General features: G+C 40.8%; 1 protein-coding gene across 2 annotated transcripts; it reads left to right on the top strand.

The window, feature by feature from the left end:
* The first annotated feature begins 8,301 nt into the window (after positions 1-8,301).
* On the top strand, positions 8,302-10,784 carry LOC141614483 (uncharacterized). Of its 2 annotated transcripts, XR_012529341.1 has the most exons (4): positions 8,302-8,694; positions 9,312-9,994; positions 10,076-10,180; positions 10,404-10,784. XR_012529341.1 is itself a non-coding variant. In XM_074433230.1 (2 exons), the coding sequence occupies exons 1-2, from the start codon at positions 8,622-8,624 to the stop codon at positions 9,665-9,667; spliced, it is 429 nt and encodes a 142-aa protein (XP_074289331.1). In that variant the 5' UTR covers positions 8,302-8,621; the 3' UTR covers positions 9,668-10,056. The 2 variants fall into 2 exon arrangements, 1 of the variants encoding a protein (XP_074289331.1); XM_074433230.1 differs by lacking the exons at positions 10,076-10,180; positions 10,404-10,784 and having other exon boundaries at positions 9,312-10,056.
* Positions 10,785-15,409: the final 4,625 nt, after the last annotated feature.

Genomic DNA, 15,409 nt, shown 5'->3' with positions numbered 1-15,409 from the left:
GAGAAGGGCCGTAGAGACATCCGACCTCCTAACTATCGACAGAGGGGGAGTCTCTCCGGAGCTATGTGAAGAGGTTCGATGGAAAGGTCCAGCAGATTCGAGAAATTAACCCCGAGCCGGCGGCCTTCGATCGATGAAGGGCCTCCCAAGGGGAGCCTTAAAAACGAGCTCATCAAGAGCGGAGGCCTGGCCTGGACGCCGCGGAAGTTGGCCGACCAAGCCATCAAGGTGGAAGATTACCACAAGACCTGGGAAGATCCCCGCCGCCGAGCAATCGAAAAGAAGAGTCACAGTGCGGATATCCAGACGAAGGACGCCACGACAACAACGGCTCGCGGTCCGACAAACGCCGTGAGAATAATGATCACGATCGGACAGATCCGACCGGAAGCAAGACTCGGCAGTGCCGGGTGGAATTCAGAACGTACCACCGTGAGGCGGTATAGTGAAAAACCCCTCTCGTCGTATCACCGCCGAAGTCTTCGCCCGAGCAAAAGCGAGGGCCGAGAAGTGGGAGAGACCCCCAAGCCCAAAAGTGACGGTGATACGAGCCATCTTGTGAGTACCACGGCCACACCGGCCATTTAACCAACGATCGCCGCCACCGAAGAATGCTATAGAGGAGCCGATCCGGAAGGAAGCCTCGCAAGTACGTTGCAAAAGGCCAAAAGACGACGCCAAAGAATTCAGATAGGAAGTCCGTCTTCGAGCGGATAGCGTGATTCATGTTGTCATCGGGGCAACGAAAAACGAGGGTCCGCTCATGGGCACAAGCGGCACCTAAACGAGCTATATCAGGCCATCAACTTTGTGCCCAACTCGAGGATCCCCTCTGCAAGCATCCCCGATATAACTATCGGAAGAAAGGACTACGAAGGGGTCATCGCCCCTCACAACGACCCGCTTGTAGTCAATTTGGACATATCCAACCACCTGGTCAAGAGGTGCCCGATTGACACAGTGCATACACGAACATCATGTTTAGAGAGTGCTTTCTCGGCCTCGGCAAGATCAAGGATTTAAGCCCCCGCACCAACCCCTATACATGACTTCTCTCCGGGGCCGGCCGGGTACCGGGATCAATTAAACTCCCGGTGACGTTCGGCGAGAAGAACGCGGCTAAAAATATCCTAGCTGAGTTCGTCGTCATTGACGGCTCGTCCGCCTACAACGTTCTCATAGGCCGAGTCACCCTGAGCGAGGCCGACGCAGATGTCCATCCGGCCCTAACACTGATGTATGTCTCGGACCGGGGGGAAGCGCATAAGCTCGTCTCCAAAGACGAGAAGGATGAGGTGGTCAACGTCCAGATAGCTGCCCGAGGTTGCAACATGCAATCCCTCAAAGAGGCGAAGAAGTCCGAAAAAGGAAAAAGCCCGTCCTTACAAAGCAGGAGGCGACCTCATGGATACGGCTAGTGGGCGATTGGGGGGATGTGCTTGGGATGAGCCGTTAGGGCATTGGTAATCTTGTAAAATTTATGTAGCTACGGAGGTGTCCAAGATAGTCAGGACACCCCAACGCATGTTTTTACCTAGTGAAAAACCACCCGCGCCTTCCATCAAAACAAAATTTTCCCATCGATTATTTATCAAGAAATAGACGCCGCTCACACTCATTCATACCGACAAGAGCGGCGGTCTATATCAAGAAACAGACGCCGCTCACACTTTGTCATACCGACAAGAGCGGCATTCTCTCGTCAAGAAATTAGCGCCGTCGCAGTCACCCCCAGTAGTAGACGCCACGGCAGCCACCCCAAGAGGTTTGATGCCGTCGCAGCTCACTCCAAGTGGTAGACGCCACGTAACACGCTATCAAGAAACACGCCGCTCACACTGTCATACCGACAAGAGCGGCATTCTCTGTCAAGAAATCGCGCCGCCGTCGCAGCCACCCCAAGTAGTAGACGCCACGGCAGCGATCACCCCAAGAGGTTTGATGCCGTCGCATCACTCCAAGTGGTAGACGCCACGTAACACGCTATCAAGAAATGACGCCGCTCACACTGTCATACCGACAAGAGCGGCATTCTCTGTCAAGAAATTAGCGCTGTCGCAGTCACCCCAAGTAGTAGACGCCACGGCAGTCACCCCAAGAGGTTTGATGCCGTCGCAGATCCTCCAAGTGGTAGACGCCACGTAACACGCTATCAAGAAACAGACGCCACACATCGTCATACCGACAAGAGCGGCATTCTCTGTCAAGAAATTAGCGCCGTCGCAGTCACCCCAAGTAGTAGACGCCACGGCAGCCACCCCAAGAGGTTTGATGCCGTCGCAGATCCTCCAAGTGGTAGACGCCACGTAACACGCTATCAAGAAACAGACGCGCTCACACACACTGCATACCGACAAGAGCGGCATTCTCTGTCAAGAAATTAGCGCCGTCGCGCACCCCCAAGTAGTAGACGCCACTAGCCACCCCAAGAGGTTTGATGCCGTCGCAGCCACTCCAAGTGGTAGACGCCACGTAACACGCTATCAAGAAACAGACGCTCTCACACTGTCATACCGACAAGAGCGGCGGTCTCTATCAAGAAATGACGCTCGCTCATACTGTCATACCGACAAGAGCGGCGGTCTCGTCAAGAAACCAGCGCCGCCCACACTGCCCATCCAACAAGAGCGGCAATCACCCTCATAAGGTGGATACCATGACAGTAACGGCCATCACACGCTACACTCGCAGAAACAGACGAAGTGTCTTGGAGGCGTCGAAACACAGTTGAGATACGCACTCTAAAACGACCACGGCCAAGCCGAGGCGGAAAAAAAAAAAAGAGGGGCGCTCAATTAGGAATACAGGAAGACAATTCTGACAAGGATAAGATAAAGACCTCGGCCAAGCCGAAGGCGAAAGAAACGAACCATTATTAGAAGATAAGTTACAAAATTACAAGTAAAAAGAATACGGACGACGGCCGTCCCCATAGGGATAAGCCGAAACACGACCTACCGAGGTTGTACAAAAGAAGACAAAAACTATCACTATGTTCATGTATCAAGAGGCAGCAGGAAGGAAGGGCTGAGTAGTTGGCCCCTGACAAACAAGGGATCTCAGAAACTTGTTCTCATCAAGCCGCATCTTCCTCGGCGAGTAACCCAAAGAAATTCTTCGCGGCCTCGGCCTTGGCCTCAAAGCATCCTCACCGCCCTCATCCTTTCGGCTTCTTCTTTAGCTACCCTAGCCTTCTCAAAGAAGAGCGCTTTTTCCGCGCCGCCTCCTCTCCATCTTCGCCTTCACCGCCTCCTTGGCCTCCTCCACCGCGGCTTTCTCCTTAGCCTCGAGCTTGTCATCAAGCAACGCGTCGAACCTGCCCCACGGGAAGGAACCATCAAGAGGGAAAAGCTCCCCGATAACTTCCCTAGCAGCGTCTTCGGCCAAATCCCGGAACTTGGCGCACAGTTTGGGAAGCATGTCGGTTTGCAGCATCTCGATGTCCGCCTCTTTTTGCTTGATAATGGCATCTCTGCCCCGAACCACCTCCGCCTGAGCCTTAAACAGGTCCCGGGACTCATTCCTCTGCTTGAGGTAGAGGTCGGCACGCCCCTGAGCGAGCTCACATTTCCTCGCGATTCAGCGGCTTCGGCGGCCGCCCTCGCTTTAGCCCTCTCGAAGGACCTCCTTTTCAGCGTCCTCCCCGAGTTTTCCCTCCGCCAAGAGCGCCTTCTCGCTCCTTCCCTAAGCCTCCGCTCATTGAGGAGACCCGCCTTCGCCGATGCGACCACACCGCTTAGTGGCATTACGCTCATGAACAGCCCGAGCCACGGCCTTCTCTTGCTCCCCGAGACGAGCAAAATGCGCCCACGTTCCCACTTCGCCGCTCTCCCTAATAAGCTTCGTACCCTCCTCTATAAGCTCGGAGACGGAAGCCTGGGATGAAGAGACGGTGGTGGCAATCGGCCACTAGCCTGCGGGGGGAGACGAAAGCCTTCTGGGATGAAGGGTTGACGGTGGTGCCTTGACCACCAACCCGTGCAGGACCCCACCGCCCCGCCGCCCAACGTGGGCAATAGCCGATCGCGGGCCGATCTGCGAAAAATTCGGTTAAAACATCGATGTCGATGTCGACCCATCGAAATACCTAGTGGCACGGCTGAATTTAAGCCACGAGCTAGATAGGTACCATGTTTGGCCTTCTTGACCGGAGAAGACACTTCCTTGCCGGCCGGTAGAAGTCGTCCCTTTTCTCTTACGGATAAGGGGAGATGCCTCTGCGTCGAAATCCCCCTCATCGGGAATCTCAACAATCTCCATCTTTTTAAGGGAGGGGATGGGAGTTGAAGCCGGTGTCGACGCCGTTGCCACCGAGGGCCTTGTTTTCCGCGTCCGACGCACCACGCCGCTAACAACCCTCGCTGCGCCTCCTCTTTGCTCAAGACCTTCGATCATTGTTCCATGAGATCGTCCGCGACACCTCATGGTCATGGGTGCAGCCTGGGATGCAAGTCGAAGATTTTATCTTTGTGCGGCCCCATTCTCCGAAGAAGATCCTCGGATAATAGGTCCGGTCCAAAGTGGTCTACAAAAGAAACAAAGCAAGAGTCAAGAAGAAGAAATGAATCGAAATTCGAAGACAAAGAAACATTGAGAGCGGCGGAGGGCCTCACACCGACCCCACTCACCCCGTGCTAGGGCCGGTATGAGGCCGACATAGCAAAGCGGCTCATCCTGAAGAATGATCTGCGTCGGGGGAATCCATCTTTTCGGCATCCCACGCTTGTCCACCTCAAAGAGCCTCATTGCCACCTCTCATCCTCCGTAAGAGGGACCCCGCTAGCATCCATTTTAAGATGCTTCCGAGTGACCCATCCGTCATGCTCCGCCCCCTAGTCTCACACCGTAAATTAACCTGGTCTTTGGAAGGAGCGGGGCAGTGGATAGTCATTCGGCACTTTAACATACACCCACCGACCTTGCCAGTCCTTGCAAGAAGAAGGTTTGTCGTGCAGAGACATAACCCCGCTCCGTCCGTCAGACACTCGTACCATCCAACACGCCGAGAGTGACTGTTTGAGATGATGGAGTCGGCGGAATAAATTCACCGTCGAGCCTCTCCTTTAAAAAGACAAAGCCGACAAAACCAATTATGGTCCTCATGGCGGGGTGCGGTTGGGCAACAAGAACGTCCATGGCTCTAATTATGGCCACAACGTACCCATTCAATGAACCGGAGCCCGTACTCCAAATGCCGGAGGTATACGCCAAGATCTGACCGACGGAGGACAACATACGGCCTGACCCTCCTCAGGGATAACGATTTCGTACCCCCTACCAAAGAAAAAATGATCCTCGAGAAGTTTCCCGCCGGAGCAACGGGCAAGCTTACGGGACCAAGCACGATCAAGGTGGATCTTACAGACATAGCCGTGATCCATGACGTACCGTCTCCCCTCACTAGGGCGAGACCTTTCCGCATCATCACCAAAATCATCACCAAGATCACCAAAAGAGTCAGAATCCTCCCATTCCTCCAGAATTTGGGGATCAACTTCAGGAGAAGGAGACCTCGGGCCCCCCGACGCAGGTTTACTAGGTCCAGCATCAGCAGAAGACATGATTCACAACAAATTATTAGCAAGGAAAATGAAAAGTTTGCTCGTTTACCTTAAAGAAAAACGCTCGCCGGATCAAGTACTCCGAAGATTAAGAAGAGGAAAACCCTTGAAAGTTTGGAGAGATGAAGATTTTAGAGAAAAATTTTCGAAAATAAAATGGAGGCCAAAATCACGGAATAACTACCCTATTTATAGAGAAAAGCCCATGAAGAAGGACCAATCAGGGCACAGCCCATGAAGCGTCAACCAATCAGCGAACACACACGTGTCAAGCATGCAACCGCGGAGTGTCAATCGTCGCAACAGTTGAATGTCAATCAATGCAACAGTGACCAAACGTCTTCCACACGCCTATTCACATCTCTTCGACTGTTCATCTCCCTCAACAAATTCCTAGGTACCTAGTCTCCGCCGGCTACCGATCAACCAAGCCAGGGAGCACCGGCCGGGGGCAATCAAAGTCAACCGGCACTCTCAGCCCTGATCTCGGCCAGCGTCCTGATTCTTTTCCACATCGGATACCCTTCACGCATCCATGTGGAGGGGGGATATGGTATATGGTACGGCCTAACAAAGAGCCACGCCGGTACACAAGAAGACGCCGGTACAGAAAGATTTTCGAAATTTACTCTGCAGAATATACGCTCGCCATACATCGGAGCCCATACCACGGCATAGACTACGCTGGGGGCAAATTGATGGGGCATATTCTGCACCGCTGACCAAGTCAACACACTGAGCAAGGTCAAAGATATCCACAGCAAGTCAACGACTTAGACTGCCTAGCCGATGCAGCCCATCGGCTTGCTAGCCAGGGTATCGGCATGGCAACCCGCCAGCCGGGGCACATATCCGCGTACTCACATCCAAGACCCTCGGCCGGCCTGCCGTAAGTCCATCGGCCGAGGGTAGAACGGTCTTTCCACCTGATAAAGCCACTTGGCCACTTGGCCACTACGTGACAAAAGGTGAAAGCCTATAAATACTCCTCAACCTTCATTGAGGAAAGGATCCCACAACTAAACCTAATATCACACATAAACTGGTATTATCTCCCTCATCTCTCTACAATACATATCTAGCCAAGTAGCACAACTTAATCCCTTGAGTTTACTGACTTGGGCGTCGGAGTGAGTACGCTTGGCACAAAGCCAAGCCCTCAGTTCGTTCATTGTTGCAGGAGAGGCCGAGAGGAACGATAAGGACAAGAAGGATCCAACCAAAGGCATTACTCTACAAGCCACGGGTGGTAACGATACTTGCTCTGGAATTACACCCGGAACAGAACTAAATTGAATGTTTGATTAAATTGAATGGAATTGAAATGAGTAATAGATAAGACAAGGACTTATACTTTGGATGATTTTCTAATTAAGAACCCAAACTTTCAAATTATCCAAATAAGGACCTGGCATCATTTGCCGTTAAACTTCCGTTAGCATTCGTAAGAAATGATTTATGGATTACATTACTCATCTTATTTTCATTAAAAAAAATCAAAATCATTATTATCTTTGTTTGGGGATCCATTCAGCTACACCACCATCTCTAATCACAATCTTCATATCACCATCGAATGAAAGTAGTTTATACCGTATTTATGCTACAGAGAACTAAGGTTATATTTTCAGGCAAATTCTTTTTTAAGACGGATATACTCTTAAGCTTAATTAAGTTGGTCAAATATGCTATAGAGAACTAAGGTTATATTTTCAGGCAAATTCTTTTTTAAGACGGATATACTCTTAAGCTTAATTAAGTTGGTCAAATATGCTATGTGGGAGGAATATAACAAAATTAGAATAAAAAAAATAAAAATTTGTCCTATATGTCACGTGGGATATATTTGACCCGTTTTATTATTAGTTATTCATCTTCTGCAAGACTAGCTGATATTTCTCGCCTTTTATTGTTTTGCTTAAATGTTTTCTCCCCTTGTCATTATAAAGTTTTTTAAGTTTACAAAAAATTTCTTACTAATCAGAACTCTTGCTATGAGTTCATAAAGCGGTTTTCTCGATAATTGACTTTTTTTGTCGAAAGTGAAATTTTGTAAGTTTTTACATTAATTATAGATATGAGTGGTACGGGGTAATAAAGAGTTATTAACGGTAAAAAAATATAAAATCATCGCTTCCTGAAATCTTAATTGAGAGTTATCGTTCAAAGCTTTCCAACAACGATCTTATTTGAAAAAATCACCGCTTTCCAAACTTGTTGCCGTGTATTTAGGCGAGTTAAAGTTTTTTTTTACACAGAGGAGATTTATAATTTAGAAAACTAATCATATAAAGACGGAAATGAAAAAATCCTCTAAACAACATTCATGTAAAAGCACAAAATTAAGACGAAAGTATCCGTTTTAAGCTTAAGAAAACGGGTCAAGTAAAACTAGTTAAATGAAGATAGAGATTTGTGATTAAAAATGGCTGACAATTTGGTGTTAAAGTCGAATTGACTACACAACAAGGAGAATTTGAATGCAAATAAGATAAGTGAAGAAATAAATCTGACAAATGCATACTAACGGAAGTTTAACGGCAAATACTTTCAAGTCCTTAACGGAACAATGTGATAGTTTAGGTCCTTGATGGAAAACTTTGTCAAAGTATAGGTCCTTATCTTACCTATTACTCGAATTGAAATTAAGTACAAAAGAATCATGCCTAATCTGACTTTATAAAAAGTTGAGCTGACAAAAAAGAATATAAAGTCATGGACGATAAATAGTCTGGAATGGTTGCTAGAATGACAAATAGTCTATGAAAAAGCATTAAAACGAAAACAAATCCAACTCGAACTCCAACACCCACTATATTATTATGAATTAAAAAATGAGTCGCTGTGAGTGATAACCAAAAATAGAAAAAATGAGGTAGATTATCGACACGGGACGGCGCCGGGATACAAAAATTAATATTCATTGCTTGAAAAACGAGTAAACTAATTCAATAGTGACAAATTAGGAAAGTGCTCCTATTTTTAGTGGTAAATACACAGTCACACACGTAAAGTTGAAGAAGAAAGAAGAAAGAAGAAAGAAGAGAAAAGAAAGAAAATATGAAATTGTTGAGATTAGCGTTATTATCTCTACTAATCATCTTTCTAATTCCGTCTCAATCCTCTGCTTTAGGTAATTATTCTTAATTCCTTTCTTTTTAATTTTAATTGATTCCATGTCAATTTGTTATCTAATTAATGAACCCTAATTGTTTTTTTTGGGGATTTTCAATTTTGTCAAAGATTATGGTAATTGTTTATTGGATTTGTTTGACGTGGTAGATACGAATATACAATTGATTAATTAGGTAGTGTTATTGTGTCCCAGTCATTTGTTTAATTTAATCAAATGAAACAAATGATTGAGACGAGGGAATAATAATTAGGATGATATATCAAGATTCACATCCACATTTAGGCCTTGTTCTTTTCGGCGGAAAGGAGCTGAATTGAACTTAATGGAGCCGAGATGAAGTGAACTTAATTGCAAAAATGAAACGAGCTGAAATTAAGCCGGAAAGAGAAGGGCCTTAGACTTAAATTATAAGTACGGTATCAATCGAACAATTGTGTCGTGTTGACAGTAATACAGACTCGAGTAATGAGTATCTTCCTTGGTAACTTTTCAGCGGTTTCATTTTTACATTACAAATTCAAGAATAAGACGGTCTTCTTGTGTAAGACCAAAAGTATTTATGTGGTAACTAGTTAATGATTTGAATGGAACATTAACAACACTACTGATTACAGAAGCTGGTGTCAAGAACGCAACTGTTGTAAGTAAAAAAGGTGGAGGTGGAGGTGGCGGTCATGGTGGGGGAGGCGGTCATGGTGGGGGAGGAGGTCATGCTGGAGGAGGAGGTCATGCTGGAGGTGAAGGTGGAGGTTACAGTGGCAGTCGCGGAGTAGGAGGCCATGATGATGGAGGTGGACGTGGACGTGGACTGCCAATTATCGGTGGAGCAGGTGCAGCAGCTGCAGCCAGCAGAGGCCACGGGGGATCTGATCACCACCGTGGATCAGCCGTTCCAGATGCTCGTCTTGGACTCCCAACGCTTCTGGTTTCATTAGCTCTTGCAAGTTGTTTTACCTTTTGTTGTTTTTAATTGAAGTTGAGCAAGATTTAGAGTTGTGTAATTAGGGGATTCAGGAAGTATTTTTCTGCACATAAGGTGATTCTTTTGTTTCTAGAACTTAAATGATATGTCTCGTGCTATTAGCTCTAGGAGACGGTCTGTGTCAGGAGACCAACAAAGACATCCAATACGAGTATTAAGGTAGAGTTAAAGATTTAGAGTAATGCAGTGACGGAACAGTTTCCATGTTAGGCAGCGTAAGAGTGTAAGTAGCCCAATGTTCTGCTGTTACTTTGGCTTGTTTGGTTTCTCATTTTTGCTTCTTCAGTGTGACGGTTTCAAACTCTTCATGTAAATGTGAGACTCGGACTTGTTACAGTTACAGTTAGCATATTTTCTAGTTAGTTCGCGTTTTACAGTGAATTTACTCCATTTCAGGTGCGAGAGAGTGATAATGTGATCTCAACTCGAATTGATTTGAGCCGAATTGTAAAAGCCCTAAACTGAAATTGGAGATTGTTGTTGGATGCCATCGCCCATCGGGTATGTCGAGAAAAAAATCATAATTATGAATTTATTTAAAAAATTATAGTTTATTTATAAGAATATATTTATTGAAAAGATAATAATGTAATGGAGGAAAATTTTACTTGCCTTATTTAGCTAGATACTTTTTGGAGGGAAAACTAAGAGAATTTTATTCTCTTAGTAGTAGGGGGATATCGTGGTTCCGCTACTGAGATAAAAAATAACTTGTGTGACGCAGATACCAATATGGATAATATTAATGTTACGAATGCAACAGCACCACTGATTGAAGAAGCTGGTGTCAAGCACATAAATGTTGTAAGTAAAAGAGGTGGAGGTGGCGGTCATGGCGGGGGAGGAGGTCATGTTGGAGGAGGAGGTCACGCTAGAGGTGAAGGTGGCAGTCGCGGTGCAGGAGGCCATGAAGAGGGACGTGGAAGTACAATGCCAATCACCGGTGGAGCAGGTCACAGGGGATCTAATCACAGCCGTGGATCAGCCGTCCCAAATGCGCATCTTGGACTCGCAACGCTTTTGGTTTCATTAGCTCTTGGAAGTTGTTTTTGTTATTTTTAATTTATCCAAGTTATGCAAGATTAAGGGCTTGTTTAGTTGCCCATTAAAATCATGGGATTTTAAACTTCCTAGGAAATGTAAAACCATGATGTTGTTTGGTTGCCAAAATCATGGGAAGTAGAACTTCCCACATGAATCTACTTCCTCCATTATGTGGGAAGTCACTCACCAAGCCCCCTTGGTCATTGGAACTTCCCACATGAATTAACTTCTCACATGCAAACCAAACACTTTTTGGGAATTCACGTGAATTGGAAATTCATGTGAACTTGAAGTTCCAGGGAACTTTAGTTCCCTTATGTATTGAGTAGCGGAATTCAGAAGCTATTTTTTGCACACAAGGCAATTCTTTTGTTAGCACTCAAATGAGAGACGGTTTCTCAGAAGGCGAGTATTAAAGTAGAGCTTGTTGGGTTTCTCATTTTTTGCTTCTTCAATATGACAGTATCAAACGCTTCTTTTAAATTCGAGACTCGGACTTGTTACAGTTACAGTTTGCACATATTCTTAAGTTAGTTCGTGTTTTACAGGGTGTGAATGAGTGATCTCAACTCGAATTGATTTGAGACGAATTTAAGAGCTCTAAACTGAAATACACTCGAAAGATAGTGAACCAGATTTAACCAATTCATGGACTATACAACCAGATGTATATGTTGTACGGTGTAGAATCTGAGCTTTTTGTCAAAGTATCCGAGATTTATATTAAAGAATATGAGCTTTATGAGTTCATTCATTTACACATTAAAAACATGAAATTTAAATTAGCTCAGAAAAAAATACACGTAAGCTCGAATTCTTATACTTGGTTGTACCATGCTTATGGTACAACTGGATGTATAATCCTATTTGTGAGATTTAACGCGAATCTTTTTTATAAGTATTTCGTAATTTATTATCCCTATGAATTTATGATGCTATTAGATTTTAGAAGTAGTCCATGCAAAAATGGCCTTATGATGCTGAAAAAGCCCACACACTTGAAAGTGGATGATCCTCAGGCTACACCCAAATACTTTAAGATAGATGTGATAAAAAGCATATTGGCTAAGTTCCTATGGATTAGCAAAAACACTTTTCATCTATCCAAATGGTAATATTATTTGACCTATTTTAACCTTAAGACTAAAAACTACACCCTTTAATTTATAGGAAACACTCATTATTATTCTACTTTTGTCAAATTAATAGTATTGCTCCATATTCCATTTTTGAGCTTTTATTGTGATATTGTGGGGCTAAATAATTGTAAAATGGTGAGACCCATCGTCAAGAGAGAAGTATTCACATTCCTTAACTTTTGTGTATAAAGTAATTGCCGCAATTTCTAAGACACACATGAGAACAGTGCTAATTCTCCTACGAGGTGGTCATCGGGTCGGGACTTTGCAAGTCCCATGTTGGGGCGTGTCTGGTCGAACTAAATTATTATTTTACTCCATGTAAGTCACTATTTTGTTCCCTCTTTTCTTTTTCATGCTAGTCAGGTTTTGTTTACTCTTTCCTTATTTGAAAACCTTTGTATGGTCTAAATGAATTCAATTTTATGTGGGGTGGAGTCTTTTGTATAGTCTAAATTCATTTGCTTAATCTATAAATACTATTAAAAGGGTAACCTTAAAAGTCCACGTAGACAATGCCACCTCATACTACTAAATGCCACCTTGCATTACCAAAATTCCACGTCACCAATCCTCCATGTAATATGACGTGTTTAATTAAGAGGGTAATTTATGTTCGTATAACGATCCATTTAAAACAATACACAAATTAAAAAATATTTACATAAAAAATAAATTAGCATAACAAACATTAAATTTTGGCTTTTTTAATTTCTAGACTAGATAAACTAAAAAACAATTAAGAATCAAAATTCATACTAAATTTTCAATTTCTACATTTATTCTTAGAATATTTTAAGTAACAAATAAATATCACATTATTCTAATTTTACGCCATTTATGAAATAATAAAGAATTTGTAAATATTAAGGGCAAGTAATAACATACTTAACATTAAAAATTGACATTTTAATTTTTAACACTACAATTGGTTAAAAGAAAAATAAAAATTTACATCACTCTAATTTTAAATTATTTATATTTGCAACTCCTTCTTAAATATTATTGTAATAAACTTGCTCAAATTCATTAAATTGAATACATATGTAAATCTATAAATATGATTTTTAAATAAAAGGGAAGACAAAATATCTACCATTTTTTAGTTGGGAAGATAACTCCCTAAACAATTCTCATGCAATATGTATTTTGTAAAATAATAAAAAAAAAGTTAGACCTTTTATAGTTCATTTCTCATTACTCTATATTTATGTCTATATTAAATTTTCCTAATAATGAAAATATATACAATATAGTTAAAAACATACTTAAAGCATTTAATTTTTAATCCACTTGTAATTTTTCTATTGGTTAATAATAATTCAATTATATTAATTACTTGATTATCTAACTAAAAATAATCTCTAAATACCATGTGTTACATACTTATAAAATACAAACAAAATAAAAAATATTAGTTGCAAACACAAAAATAAATTAATACAAACTCTTTATTTTCCTCTCATAAATTTGTATCAATCTACCTATTCGTTTAATTTTTATTTCTTTTATTTAATAAATGGTCTTTTGATTTTTCCTCACAATTATTATACTTTGTATTTATTCCACCATAATTTTATTTATCTCCCCCTTAGTTCACAAAACATTCTTCTTCTCTCAAATAAATTCTTGAAATTAATTAGATAATTAGTTATATAATTTTTCTTACATAAATATTACAACAATCCTCTTTTTTATTTTTATCCAAAAAGTTGGTAGGTAAAGTATGCATATATAACCAATTGAATTATTTAAATTTTTTATTCTTATTATATTTTGAATTAATTAAGAGTTAGAATCATATTTAGTTATTATTTTTGTGTAATTTTTCTATTGGTTAATAATAATTCAATTATATTAATTACTTGATTATCTAACTAAAAGTAATCTCTAAATACCATGTGTTACATACTTATAAAATACAAACAAAATAACAAATATTAGTTGCAAACACACAAAAAAAATTAATACAAACTCTTTATTTTCCTCTCATAAATTTGGTATTAATCTACCTATTCATTAAATTTTTATTTCTTCTATTTAATAGATGGTCTTTTGGTTTTTTCTCACAATTATTATACTTTGTATTTATTTCACCATACTTTTTTATCTCCCCCTTAGTTCACAAAACATTTTTCTTCTCTCAAATAAATTCTTGAAATTAATTAGATAATTAATTACAAAAAATTTCTTATATAAATATTACAACAATCCTATTCCTCATTTTCATCCAAAAACTTGATGGGTAAAGTATGCATATATAACCAGTTGAATTATTTAACTTTTTTATTCTTATTATGTTTTGAATTAATTAAGAGTTAGAATCATATTTAATTATTATTGTTGTGTTTGTATTAAAATTGCAGGAGGATGACATACTCGCATATCAAAAACATTGCACGAAATCTGGAAATAATGGTAATGGAATTTCTTTGCAATTATCTTTTGACTTGAATATAATTTTCATATTTATTGAGTTTTCCTTTTTTTAATTATTATAGTGTATGCGCAATATCAAATTTTAGTATGAATATCTAATTATTGGTGACATGTTACATTATATATTTCAACTCTTGGAATATTAATTGACAAATTTAATGAATTGTACAAATTGTCTTACACCCTTTCGTGCGCTTTATTAGTTTTCCGTGTACTCTTCAACTCGTATTTTGTCAATCAGGTTATAAATCAAATATCTTAGTCAATAACAGATTATAAATCAAATGTCTTAATGGAAGTATTGAAGTTATATGCTCCAAGGATATAAATTGGATCTTTTAATGTGGATCAAGGTAAATATTTCGCATGGTTTTTGATTGGAATCCGATGATCATTCTCCAATTCATTGTTTCAACTTTGAATGATTTCAAACCTTTAAATTATTTTTTGTTTTCCATCAAATATTTTCTTCTAGCACTCCCAATATTTCTTCGAGAATTGTTTATTTTTTTTGTAATGATTTGTATATATTTTTCTTTTCTCATAATCAATTGTTAAGAATATTTTTTAATTATCACCCCACTTCTCTTTTTTGTCTATTTTTATATTATCACTCTTTTTTCTTTAATTTGTACTTTGGGATGTGCTTTTTACTAAATGCTTCTTATAATTTTTTAAAAAATTACAAAATAAATGTCATCGTTTAAGGGTTAAATTCTCACATTACTCCACCAATTGCAAACTTTTTCCTAATCTTAATTATTGCGCAGATAATTAAAAAAATGGAAGTATAATAATACAAATTGTGCATCCTTATTTCTTTAGAATTTATTGGGATAGGTGTTAAAACTTCTCAGATAAAAATTCACCAACAACAAGAGATATAGAGATGACTCTAATTGACAAGATAGAAATGAAATTAGATGATGTCATTGTTGAACAGATACATTTTCTCGTGTATCCTCCCAAAAATTGCTCACATAAAATTTATTTTAAAAAATATTGAATGCGTATTTATTCTAAAATTTTATTTGTATAAGTCACATGTCATCAACTCCTTGCTAATAATTTAAGTATATCACTTAGGTCTTTCGTTATACAAAAATCA

This window comes from Silene latifolia, chromosome 1 (assembly GCF_048544455.1).
Source record: "Silene latifolia isolate original U9 population chromosome 1, ASM4854445v1, whole genome shotgun sequence".
In the NCBI taxonomy this organism is placed as follows: domain Eukaryota; kingdom Viridiplantae; phylum Streptophyta; class Magnoliopsida; order Caryophyllales; family Caryophyllaceae; genus Silene; species Silene latifolia.
The sequence above is the reverse complement of the archived record's forward strand: the minus strand, read 5'-3'. Positions and strand labels throughout refer to the sequence as shown.

What these genes read in the sequence shown, in the direction of transcription:
- LOC141614483 (XM_074433230.1), top strand. Translation starts at nt 8,622, where the DNA reads ATGAAATTGTTGAGATTAGCGTTATTATCTCTACTAATCATCTTTCTA. An exon ending in GTCTCAATCCTCTGCTTTAG is followed by an intron (nt 8,695 to 9,311) that starts GTAATTATTCTT and finishes TACTGATTACAG; the next exon opens with AAGCTGGTGTCAAGAACGCA.